This window comes from Macaca nemestrina, chromosome 2 (assembly GCF_043159975.1).
Source record: "Macaca nemestrina isolate mMacNem1 chromosome 2, mMacNem.hap1, whole genome shotgun sequence".
NCBI classification, from domain to species: domain Eukaryota; kingdom Metazoa; phylum Chordata; class Mammalia; order Primates; family Cercopithecidae; genus Macaca; species Macaca nemestrina.
This window is the reverse complement of record NC_092126.1, coordinates 32,251,242-32,264,799: the sequence shown is the minus strand read 5'-3', so window position 1 is coordinate 32,264,799 and position 13,558 is coordinate 32,251,242. Positions and strand designations below refer to the sequence as shown.

The window sequence follows — 13,558 nt, the reverse complement described above, 5'->3', positions numbered from 1 at the left end:
AAACCTGGCAGTTGATGAAAATAGCCACTAATCAAAGACCAAAAAATACTGGATACTTAAATAACTTGAAAAGACAAACACATGCATAACTAAGTATAATGATTTCTTAACGACACAGACTCTTGATAAGGTATACTATACTAGTCAAGGAGCCGGCTGACAGTAGCACTAAAACCAAGGTTAAAGATGAAGACTGAATCTCATACAAAGTCTTGCATGTAAATACATAAAATTCATTACAGAAAAGGCCATGCTTTGGTATTGCTAGGGGTAGTCAACCTTTCCTAAAATATGTAGAGTTCCTGATTCTTGTTACATCAGTTTCTGAAACCACAAAATGAAAACAGAAACGTGGTTGCCATAACTACTAATTCTTAAATTATTTTTAAACAGTCTTTTTAAGAGATTAAGACATAGTAAAGACTGAAATGTTATTCGAAAAAGTAAAAATGAAATGTGCATTTTATACAAAAATATTATTGAATCATATTTACACATATATTGCTTTAATTTGGGTTTGTAAAGAAACTATTGGAAATCTACATCTACTCTTAAAAAACAAGATTTATACTACTAGTTCAGTAGAATATAGTAAACATATAAACTTACATATCTTACCAATACATTTCCAGAAGGTGGAGAATGTAGGGATTTATTTTCCTGTGGCAATTTAGAAATGAATGCAGGAGACTCATCTTCTACCTCCTCCAAAACAACAATACACACTCGACTCATTCGATCTTTTAAAACACTAAATTCCAAGCTATGTGATAAAAGTCACAGTTGGAAGAGCACAAGTAGTTTTTCCTCCTCTTCTGTACAACACTTACAAACATTCTCCGAACAGCACAACTGTTTTTTTTTTTTTTTTTAAGTTAATAAGTACTACTGGAAAAACAAGTTTAAAATTATGACTACAAAATTTGTAACTTCCTAAATATAACAAAATTCTATTATTTCTGTTGGGTTACTGCAATACTTAAGAAGAAATTTCACACCAACATATCAATAACTAAAACTGAGTCCAAGCTCATTTAAAAATATTTTTCCTCTACCAAAAGAGTCTTATTGCTCTATCTCTGAAATTTACTTCCACAAAACAATCATTGTTTTTGGTGACACACCACCACACAATATAGAATGAAATGAGAAACAACTGCTATGACAGCGATGATCACAGCAATACCCACTGTTTCCTGCAAGGTCATAGAGTTACCAGTAGCTGTTTTGCTTATAATTGAAAATAAAAAATAAAATCTCACTATTCTGTTTCCACTTCTAATTTGTCTTCATTTCTTCATCACTGGTTTAATGCAGATACTATTCACAGAAAAAAAGATCTAGAGCTCAGCACAAATCCTGAAAATGAAGCTCAGAGGTTAACAATTCTTTCAGTGTTTGGGAAAGGGGCGAAAAAAAGAAAAAACAAAACCACTCTGCATTAATAGCAAAGCTGCAGTACATTTACATGTGATGAGTCAGATCACAAGAGACAATACGACTCTTGGTACTAGAATACAGCTTGATTAATCCAGATTTCCCATATAATAGAAGAAACACAGTTAGCTTTATTTCCATCGATAGTATAAGCAAGGCAGAGCATTCATTCTTTCTCCATCAGGCAGTTGTCTGTGGCTGCTCCAGCAAAAGGGCACAGGCACCAGGCAGAAATGGTGTTAGTGGAGAATCCTAATAGAACAAGCAGGCTGTGAAGGAATTAGAAGGCATTTGAGCTCAAATTACTGCTGCAGGCTTTTTGTTTTCTTTAAAAAAAAAAAAAAAAAAGAGGGAGAAAAAAAAAACATAGTAGTTTATCATTCCAGTGTTTCCTTTGATCTCCACATGAATACAGCTTCCATTAAACAGTCTTCATTCAGAGGAAAAAACAGCAGACTGTGCATCTTCTTTGAGCCAACTACTTTATTCAATCATCTGCCTCTTTGCCAATATAGTTTCCTTCCACTGTGAAAACCGCTACAGTTATCCTTTTCAGATTTCAAATGCTTTCCTGTTCCTCAGATGATCTTGCAAAACACCGCTGACATCCCCAAATGAGTAGGTCCTTAAAAAATATCTATAGAACCTCAGTATCAGTCCCACAGAAGCATTCCAATGGAGCAACAGTCTGAAGAGCAAAGACTGCAGACCCGCAGGATGAAATGCCTAGTAATGCTCACATGTTACACTTACCAGAGATCTGAGCTACTGCTCGGGATGTAGCTTCCTCTAGCAGGAGAAAAAAATAGTGCATTTGGACAGCCTTCACAATTAGAAGGTTCATGCCAGTTCTGTGACTAATCCAGATCAAACTAAAAAATTCTATAACTGAAAAATGAGTGCGCTTTTAACATTTTCCACTAAAAGCCACAAGGAAATCTGGTGTACTGCCTCTGCTGACTAACAGTGGTTTTAGCAAGTAAACAATTCCTAACGGCTTAACTGCTTTCGTGTGTTACAATAAAGCAAATGTTTAACCCTATGATGACAGTTGCAGTAAGAATATGCCTGCAATGGACTCATAAAAGTTTAAAGATGGAGAAATATTTTATAAGATTATAAAAACCATGAAATAGTTTTATGCATATTTTTACCAAGATCAGTTTTAATCTGCCAGATGTATTTTATTTTCTAGAATGCAAAGTTTAAACAAATGAAATTTAAGATTGTCTAACAATTTCTAAATTGGTGAATTTAATCAATCATTGATTCATATTTTAAAGGGAAAAGCAAACATTTCATAATGTAGAAATCCTAACCTAAAATGATATAAATCATTTGATTTTTCACTGAAGAAATAAAATAATCCTACCTTCCCATTTGGATAGGGAATAAAGCCTTAAAAATCTGTTAAAGAGGTACATTAAGAAAAAAAAAAAGGCCTTCGTCCTGAATCACCTATGTCAAAAGGGTACAAGGTAATGCAAATAATCTCCCTCCCTATAAATTTCCCAAAGTCACAAATGTCAAAACCAATCATTTGTTTTTTTTTTTTTTTTCTTCTTCTTTCTCTGTTTACCCAACATGGGGGATATCTCTCAAGAGAAAACTTACAAAGAAAATAGCATGGTCCCCCTTCAATCTGTGTTTTTCATATTAACTAGTATTTTTATTAATAAACATACTTTTGAACATCTGTGATATGCTATGTGCTGCACATTCTCATTTAATACAATAATCTTGCTATATTCCCATTATAGAGGGAAAAATGGACTCAGAAATGATGTATTTTACCCAAAGTTGTGTAAATTAATAAAGCTGTATATAATTTCAAACACACACTCTTTCTAATCTATTCTGCTATGCTATCACTGAGTACACACACATACAGACACACTCTCACCACTCATCTCCAGAACTTTGCAACCTATAATACTAGCTTATAAAAGTGATCTTAACAAACAGGTAACCTATAAAGGTTGTGAAAAGTTTAGATAACAAAGGAATATAATATTTATTGCTATATTCTAAAACAAGTTATTTCCAAATGAGTACTTCAAAGCAAGTCTTATAACCATAAAAAACCCAGCATGATACAGATAATATAAGAATGTCAGAAATTAAAACAAGAACCATTGAAAGCTATAAAACACATCAATCTACGAAAGAAGCAATAACTAACATATTTGTACCAATTAAAACATGCTAACAATTCATTATATTTTAAAATATATAAAATACTTTTAAGCCAAATTAAAGGTATGTAAATATTAAACATAAATTATGTTATTCATCTCCACATAGCTGAATCAAAAATACCTTAATATTTGAAATACCTGAAAGCGAAACAACTATAGTAATAATATCCTATATTTCATCTTCAGGGTTCTCAGGCCCCCAAAGCAAAATCTCTTTTTATCTTAACAATCTTAACTTGTTCCAAAGTATCTAGTACCTCAGTTCACCTACTTAGACTTAAGCAGGTATATCCTGTTTCTTGTTTTACGTCAACCTCCATACTTAGGTCTTTTCCAACCAGAAAGCAAACTCCTTGAAGGTAGGGACTGTGTTACACACATATTGTTTCCTTCCACCTATAAATAATTCCACTGAAATGAATTCTAACATCACAAGACTCTGGAAGGGTGGGAGATTTATAAACAAGAATAGTGGGGGTGTGTTGGTATACATATATTTTAACCAGAAAATATAGGAGGCATTAAGGTGCAACAAAGTGAGTTTCATATCTTTAATAAGTGAACAATTAAAATTTCAGAAGCTGATGGGATACAACACAAAGGTATGGGGTGATGGTTAAAACTAAGGGCTCAGGAGTCATTCCACCTGAAGTTCAATTCTGATTCCATCATTTCCTAGCTGTGTCCTTGGGCAAACTACTTAAATTCCCTGAGCCTAAATTTCTTGACACTTACATAAGAAAAATAATAACCTGTAGAGATTTTTATCTAGGAGAAATAGAGTAATAGTATGGTGCTTGAGAATGTAGGCTATTTTGTAGTCAAATTGTCTGAAGTTCTAATCCAGGTTTCCCGCTAACCTAATTCTGGGATCCTGGGCTACTCATTTAGTAACCTCTCTGTGTTCATTTTAACATCTATTAAATGACATTAACAGAATTTACTTCATAGTGTTGTGAAATCTAAACAAGATAACCTTATTGTTATGGATATTTGGGATAGCTGAATGATATCTCTTGTGAAGCCAGTGAGTGGATCAAAGGCTATTAAACTCCTCCTCCCCTCGACCCAGTACAAATGAGGTAATTCAGACTAAAGTCTAGAGATCCCATTCAGTTGCTAGGTCCCCAAACATTTCAGTGGTCTCTTGAGAGTCTGCTGAAAGGTCGTTTGAGACTCTAGTAACTAGACAAGCACATACTAAGTGTTAACTGGGGAGAGGGAGCAGTAAACTTAGGCGAGAAAGACTACCAGGTTCTTCCATTCTTCTACCTTCACTAGATTTTACAGTTTAGGGACTGTAAAATTCCTTTGGGAAAAAGGATAGGAAGTACTAGCCCAGGTATATTATAAAATCAAAAGCAAATAAAAAATACATAGAGAAATATGTCAGTTTTTAAATTATTTAAATTAGCAGTAGTTTTGTGTCTTCTATTGAATAAGACAGGCTCCTACCCTCAAGGAACTCACATCTTACAGGAAAAGGAGACAAGTGAATATTTAAGAAATTCGAAACAGAGAAGTACTTCTGATAAAAAAAAAATGACTGATAAAGATTGTGCAAACTAAGTTCAACATTTTTTTCCACTTAGAGAAATATCAAGGGGATGTGGTTGTTTTCTTTGGTACTTATTTTTTAGGCCTTAAATTAAGTTTTTAATAAGCTAACAAGTTCAACTCTGACAGCTTTATAATCCTTCTATTCTTTATACTAAAATGTATCCTATCAAGAGCTTACTCCTACTATTAATAGAATCACATAATGGTAAAGCTGGCTTAAACCTTTTTACTGATTATAAAAACATTAAATCACTGGAAGATAATTTTTGGATTCCTAATTGTTATGCCAGAATTTCTTTTTTTTTTTTTTTTTTTGACACAAATGATTTTTCCTTTCTGCATCAAGATCCAACCTAAACCTCACCTTTTATCTTACACATCTGTGAACTCCATATTATCACAGAATAGAATACCAGGGTATATTAACTGACTACTCTGTGCCAAGTAACAACCTGGTCTGGAAGTGGGTTCAAACAATGTTTCAGAAAACATTTCTGGCAGATCAAGAATCCTCACCAATCTTCTTGAGCTATGCCTCATCTATCCATATACTTTAGGAAAAAAAAGTCTTATCAATAGAGTTAAAAGAAAATGAGGTAGAGGGTGAGGGGTGAGAAATCAAGGAATAGCTGCTTTCCAGGCTATACAGGCCAGAATCTATGCAATTATCTATATGATTATTAGAGCCACTGCAAGAAAGTCACTAAATATTTAAAACACAACTCAAAATCCTCATAATAGATCAGATTTAACTCTCTGCAGGTAACATATTTATAATCCAGGCCACTTATTTAATTTTTATGTAGTCATAATGCCAAAATGGCTAATAACCAATATTATTTGACGATCTCAAGTGGTTTGATCCCACTGGTACGTTACACTGGTAATAAGTAATAAATTGTTAACCCTTCCAATATTAGTAGTACTGTACACTGCAGATTGTTAGCACATATTAATATTACATGTGTTTTCTGAAAAGATCTGTATTTTGTGTCCATTCCTCCAGGCTTCCATTCCAGCTTTAGGTAAGTACAGAGCCTCACATAATAAAGACCACATTTCTCAGTTCTCTTGTAGCTAGGAGTCACATGAAAAAGTCTGACCAAAATTTTAAGTACAGGTGTTGTGTGCCTTCCAGAAAACTTTCTTAAAGATCAACTAGCACATTCAGCTTGCTTCCTGGAACAAAGATGATTGGCCACTATCTTAAACCAAACAAGGACCATAGTCTAGGGTAGTGAAACAACAACGCTAGAAAGGAGCTGGATCTTTGAGGACTTTGCCAAACACAACTGCCATACAAGCCTTGGACTGTCTAGTTTCTGACTTTTATGTTAGACAGAAATAAAAAGTCTTGCCTTGTTTAAGAAACTGTAATTTTGCATCTCTGGTACTTGGAGCTGAGCCTAACTCTAAATGATAATCTTACTCTTCCTTTAATTATCTATGAGTGGGCATATATCCTTCCAGCCCTGTTCTTCCAACATCCATACTCCAGTACAATGTAGCTGCTTAAATTTTCAATAAATGAGTTAGAAACTTGAGCTGTAACATATTGTACTAGAAACAATAACCAGAAATCTGCTGGAAAATAATTCATATTTTCCTGGATAAGCTAAGGACAATTAGAGGAGAGAGAAAGAGGTGGAAACAGTTACCACAAATATTCTCAACGATCTTCAGCCACCATTTTGATGGGGTACTGTTATCAAATCTCTAAATGGGAAACAGAGGCTCAGAAACATTTAGTCAGCCAATCACTCATCTGCCCCATCCATTCACCTAGTATGTATTCATCTACTATGTGCCAGTCTTTGTGCCAAGCTGAGAAAACAAAATTATGAATAGTCAATCCTTGTTCTAATGAACCATACACACAAATAAATACCATATGATTCTAACTGTGATAAATTCTCGAATTAAAAAAATGTCTGAAAGACAAGGAACTAACGGGTGGCCCATGTGACTGGGCAAGCAATCATGAGGGACAATATCATACGCAGTTGGAGAAGTGGGTATGGTCATGTGATAGAGAGGCCTTGTAAACTAAGTTATAAAGTTTGTATTTTTTATTAATTGAGAACTCATTAAAATTTTTATTAAGGAAGTCATGATTTGCTTTTGCTTTAAAAACATTATGTGGCTTTGATATGAAGAATGGATTAAAGGGGCAGAAGAATGGAAGCCAAAGGACTAGTTAGGAGACTACTGCAGTAATCCAACAGAGTGGATGATCTGAATTAGGACATGACCATATAGATGGAGAGATAGAAATATATTTTAGAGGCTGGGCACAGTGGTTCATGCCTGTAATCCCAGCACTTTGGGAGGCCAAGGTGGGCAGATCACGAGGTCGGGAGTTTGAGACCAGCCTGATTAACATGGTGAAACCCCATCTCTATTAAAAATACAAAAATTAGCCAGGCGTGGTGGTGTGTGCCTGTAATCCCAGCTACTCAGAAGGCTGAGGCAGGAGAATCACTTGAACCTGGGAGGCGGAGGCTGTAGTGAGCTGAGATCGCACCACTGCACTCCAGCCTGGCGACAGAGTGAGACTCCATCTTAAAAAAAAGAAAGAAATATATTTTAGAAATAGGATTTATAAGACATGTTAACAGACTGGATATAAGGGTGATGGAAAAGATGATAACCACAAACCTCCCAGGTTTTGGACTTAAGCAACCACTGCTTATGGAGTTTGAGCAATTTGGGACTTTTTTAGTTTCCAAATTTATAAAATGAAGAATGCGACTTGTTACATCAATATCTAAGGTCCATTTCATGTTGTCAAAGTCTGTTTTAAACTTAATACAGAGCCCATATCTTAGCATCTACCCTCATGACTTCGAAATGAAATGTTGCCTACAACTAGGTGAATATAAAAAAATTCATAAAGAATAGTGAGATCTGGCTCAATTCTACTCAGTCCAGTACACTGAAATTATCTAAAAATCTTTTGGCAAGAATACCTTTTTAAAACACTCACCAAAAAGACCACAGCACTGATTCAACAAATATTAAACATTCATATCTCTACTATACATACTATGCCAAAGGAATTATAAGGTATCATATACCACCTTCAAACTCCTTATGCAACTTAAATAGGGTATTATGTCATACATGTAAAAATCTAACCAGTACAAGATAAGGACACAAAAGATAGTAAAAGACAGTATACACTGAAGGCTGAGATATAGACTATACCCTGCCACCAAGTCCATCACAGGAAAAAGTGTAGCATATGAAGTTATTAATTATAATTGACATATACAGATACCTTCTAACTGTCCATTCTCTAAAAAAAGGGATATTTTAATAAAACTCTCCACAAACCTCATTATTTTGCTCCTCCTTTAATTTATAGGAAGGGTGTTTTCTCAAAGAAATCAATGGTCTGTTAGTTAGAACATTCCATATAAAAACTCTATCACATTTTTCAGAAAATGGCTGAAGATTTTAAACTATCATTTATAATATCTAGTTGTTAAAACTGAGTATGAGTGAGTGTTGAGCAGTTAAAAGCAATGGCTCCTGGCTCATGGTGTCTAGGACAGATAAGAACAAACATACAGAAGCAAAGGTAATTACAGCAGATGAGACAAATTGTAGGATGTGGTCATTGTAGTGGTTAGAGCCAAGTGGAGGTGGTTACAGCCAAGTACAGATGACTGCTGGTGTGGAGGTTGTTAAATAGTTAAGTATGTTCAAAATGTCATCTACAAAGAAATGAAATCACCTAGATGACAGACAAACATGATACAGATGTAGAACTGGGGAATGAGATTTCACAGATGATAGCAACAAGAAATAGAAGGATCACCTAGCCAAATGGTAGGTGTCTCAAAGAAAGGAAGGTTTTTAGAGATAGGCAGAGAAGTAACATTTTAACACTATAATGGGGGACTAGAAGAATGCTGATTTTGCTCTCTTTCCTCCTCCCAACACACATGTACTTACGTACCACGTACTTACGAAAACAGAGTTTCACTGACTTTTCTAAGTGGAGATTCAAGAGTTACACATATGAACTTAAGGTTTAAATCAATATTTAGATGACTATTTTTAGATTTCAGCCTTAAGAGAATTACTTGCTTCCAAAAGAATGTAAGTAAAACATTTAACAGGCCAAACGAACACAGGTTAGTTTTGTAGAATACACCTAATATGCCAAAACTAAGGAAGAAAGGGAGTAAAACTACTCCGTTAGCAAGTATGTAGTACTGCATTTAAGTAATGTTTTTACAAGTTAGGTTATTTTCTTCATAATTTTGATTACCTTGAGAAGCAGTCAGAAATTAAGGAAAAGGACTCATCATTTTAGAGGTCTTTTTTCAAAGTTGTGATATAAAATATCCCTGTCAATCTGATTAGTAAAATTTTTAGCTAAGATATGTGATGAGTAGTATCTCTGACATATGACTTATGTTCTATCAGGCCAAGGATAAACACATTCTCTGAAATCTAACTACATTATTATTTGGAAAGTTAATTATTGTTCAGCAGCTGTATCAAAGACAACTTAGCCCTCATATTAAAATCAGTTGAGTGTAAAATTTTTATTTTAAACAGGCTGAATTTTGCCCTTCTTTAAAAAAGACTGAGGAAAGATTATGTGCAATTCATTCTGGTTTTTACAATGTGGTGACACCAGAGTAAATGTAGTATGAAGTTACTGCACTTTAAAAGCTGAAGGGAGAAAATTTTCAGTTTAAAAATAAGTTGCTATGGTTATACAATGTTTACCTTTATAAGCAATAACTATGTGAGATGTCCAAAGAATTCCCAAAAGTACAGTAAGATCAGTATCTGAAGTGTACATTCGTTATTTCACAAACAAACTGAACCCAACTATATACATCACTTCCGTTTCAAAGTGGCTATGATTTGAGAAATACTAAAAAAAACACGATTCATGTCTTTCTGAACCATATTGGAGTGGAGACAAAAATACTGACCATAGCTATTTTTAAATTCAAGTTATGACTCAAATAGTTTTAGTTCCTTTTATCAAAGAGTGCTGTAATATTACAAAGCAACTTCTATTGTTGAAAGAAGGAAGGTATGTTTCTAATGTGTTTCAGGTGTGGAGTCTCTTTTATACATAAATTTTCGTGCTTTTGATAAACTTTTAAAAAGCCATGCTTGTAACAATGTTAATTCAGAGTAAAACAATGTCAATTCCTTTAGCTGTAGACAATTCTGAACTTCTTAAATGGGAAGATAATTAGCCCATTCCTAACTAGGTTGTTAAATCTGCTATCAGTTATTCTATCGTAGAATTTTTGTGTGTGTGTCTGTGTTTTATATTTAGAACATTGTTTTGTAAGACTACTTATAAAACTTTCAACCCAATATAGTTGATCTTAAAATTAGACACTCATCATCACCTCTTAGAAGGCAGCTATGCTCACGACAAGACCACCACTACTGCCATCATCACATCTTTTTTTTTTTTTTTTTTTTTTTTTTTGAGACAGAGCCTCACACTCTCAACCAGGCTGGAGTGCAGTGGCACGATCTTGGCTCACTGCAACCTCCACCTCCCAGGTTCAAGTGATTCTCCTGCCTCAGCCTCCCAATTAGCTGGGATTACAGGCGCACACCACCACACCCAGCTAATTTTTGTATTTTTAGTCAAGACATGGTTTCACCATTTTGGCCAGACTGCTCTTGAACTGCTGACCTCAGGTGATCCGTCCACCTCAGACTCCCAAAGTGTTAGGATTACAGGCATGATCCACCACGTCCAGCTCATTATGACATCTTTTTTTTTTTTTGAGACGGAGTCTCATTTCGTTGTTGCCCAGGCTGGAGTGCGGTGGTGCGATCTTGGCTCACTGCAAGCTCCTCCCTCCGGGCTATGCCATTCTCCTACCTCAGCCTCCCGAGTAGCTGGGACTACAGGCGCCCACCACAACGCCCAGCCAATTTTTTGTATTTTTAGTAGAGATGGGGTTTCACCGTGTTAGCCAGGATGGTCTCGATCTCCTGACCTCGTGATCCACCCACTTCAGCCTCCCAAAGTGCCGGGACCACAGGCGTGAGCCACCGCACCCAGCCTCATCATGACATCTTAATGAGCCTTCCACCAGTGTCTATGTTCTATGTAATAGAATATTAAATACATTTGTTAATATTAGGGCTATCCTAAACCAAAAATAATTTATAAAATAACATATTACTCTCAACTGGCTTAAACAAAGGGATTATCATCACAAACATCAAGAATTAAAATAAGGTGGCTTTAGGGTGATTGATTCAGTTATCCAGTGCCATCACATATGACTTAGGCTCCTTTCAGCTTTTCCTTCCGTCACACTCAGCAAGAACCTTAGGATAACTCCCTTCATAGTCACATGTTAATTGTTATACTTCATGGGATCCTATTAACACATATTGTCATGCAGTAGAAGTGGGAATATCCTTCTGTGTCTCCCTTTTCAGGTATGAGGAAGACTCCTAGAAGCCCCACAAGCTGACTTTCCCTGAAATGCAAAGGACCAGGCTTTGATCACATGTCCCTTCCCAAACGAATCACTACTAGGCAAATAGGATTACCCTGATTAGCTTACAATATTCAGGATTTCCCCAAGTGATGTGGGATAGACGTGGACATACAAACAAAACTGGGTTGGTAAGCACGCCAGAAGAAAGAGGGTAATTGCCAGTCAGTAGACAACCAACAGTATGCTATGTATTACATAGAAAAATTCAACCTTGACGTTTTCTTACAGTAGTTTAATTTTCCCACCATTATGAATTAATCACAACACACTTGTACTGGAAGACGCTTTGCAGGCTCTAAAGATATTTTTAAATGGAAAAAAATCATCAGTAATTCACCTTAAAACACTGAAGGAAATCATTTTATAAACGCCATGGACATACAAGAAAAATGTCAAACATAAGAAAACAGAATACTTGAGAATGAAATAGTAAAATACACCTTAATTTTGACCTGTTAAAATGACAGTTTTATCTCCAAAACGTTTCCTATTAACCTCATCTTCCTTCTCTATGAAAAGCAAGGCTAATCACTAGACACTGGGCAGACTACCACTAGAGTAATGAAACTAGAATACATTCAAGAAGGGCAGCCAGTATAATGCATAATCTAGAAACCATGTCATAAAGGGTTGATAAAGCTGAAGATATGTTTGAAAAGGAATCAGGGAGAACATGAAAACTTTAAAATATTTGAAGTACTGTCACTGTGAAGACAATTACACAGTTTTAGAGATAAAAAGCTAAATGGATGAATAATAACCAACAGGAAGATGAAATGTTTCAATATAAGATAATACTTTTATCTGGCATTTTTTAGTCTGAAGGCATAACAAGGTTGGCTACTCACATGGGGCAGGGATGAACATCCCAGGTAACTTGAATAGCTACTATGTGTACATTCACTTAATTCTAACAACATGCTTGCAAACTAGTTTTTAATCCCAATTTCACAGATAAAAATCTGAGTTGGAGAAATTAAATACTGGAAATCACAAGGCTAAGCAGTAGGGAAAACTGGATTCTAACCCAGACCCATCTGTCTCCAAAGGTTAGCTCTTCCCACACATCACACATCTAAATGAAGTTAAATTAGCAGTTGTTAAGGAAACAAATAGGGTTTTTGAGCTGGTGAGAACCAAATATCAACTGATTTGAAGTCCTATTCAAAATTAAGATGCCAGAAATGAAGTATTACTTCCTTCCATTTGACTGATACCTTCCAGTTTAAGAATGTTTCACATCGATCCTCCCATTGGTTCCTCACAGCAATGCTTTAAGGTTAAGTTGGAGAGGCCTTATACCCTGGCTTTCTACCTCAGAGAGGAAAAAAGAAAACAAAGATGAATCCTATCAACTTCCCTCTGCTTTATCTCCAAACATATTTGTATTTTCAACTTTTCCTCTATGATCTTTCATTTATTCAAGTCATCTTTCATTTATTAAGTACTTCTTACACTTCAGGTGTCAAATATTCATGACTTTGCAGTCTAATGGGAAGACCTTGCAGTTGTAGAGGAAAAGGTTCATTCAAGACTCTATCTTCTAATAGACCTTACTTTTTCAATTCTGATTCCTTTCTTACATAGCTTTGGTTTAACCTTCTGTTCCTTTATTTTGGCCTATAGAAAGATAGGCCTTCCTGACTCCTTACGAAGCTACCACTCCTTTTTCTGTTTATTTTTAATTGTTTCAACCCACTGCAATCTAGCTTTCCACCAATCAAATGTAATTGCTCCAAGGTCACCAATGATAATTTATTACAAAATCATCATTATTCTCAACTACTCTACAATACTGGGCAGCAATGACCTTTAATAACCTCTCTTCTTGTTGCTTCCATAATATTTCCAGCT

The 13,558-nt window shown here is 35.2% G+C and overlaps 1 protein-coding gene and 1 long non-coding RNA gene across 18 annotated transcripts in view; one reads left to right on the top strand and one right to left on the bottom strand.

Moving 5' to 3' along the window:
• Positions 1-6,452, top strand: part of LOC112428123 (uncharacterized) — a 44,606-nt gene extending 38,154 nt beyond the window's left edge. Inside the window, exons 7-8 of the long non-coding RNA XR_011619679.1 lie at positions 6,202-6,220; positions 6,334-6,452. This is a non-coding gene — a long non-coding RNA (uncharacterized lncRNA). The remainder of the gene's footprint in view (positions 1-6,201; positions 6,221-6,333) is intronic.
• LOC105490410 (ankyrin repeat domain 28) overlaps positions 1-13,558 on the bottom strand; it is a 190,659-nt gene that overhangs the window by 125,578 nt on the left and 51,523 nt on the right. For 5 of the 17 annotated variants that reach the window (XR_011619668.1, XM_011755987.3, XM_011755993.2 and 2 more), the window contains exon 1: positions 610-2,199. The exons of 5 other annotated variants lie outside the window; for them this stretch is intronic. Coding sequence is in view for 4 of the 12 variants with exons in the window: in XM_011755987.3 (XP_011754289.1) it covers positions 610-735 (126 nt within the window). In the remaining 8 variants the exon portion in view is untranslated. Of the gene's footprint in view, positions 1-609; positions 2,559-13,558 lie in introns of those variants that run through there. 7 more of the 17 variants (XR_003020022.2, XM_011755988.2, XM_011755992.2 and 4 more) reach the window with 5 other exon arrangements.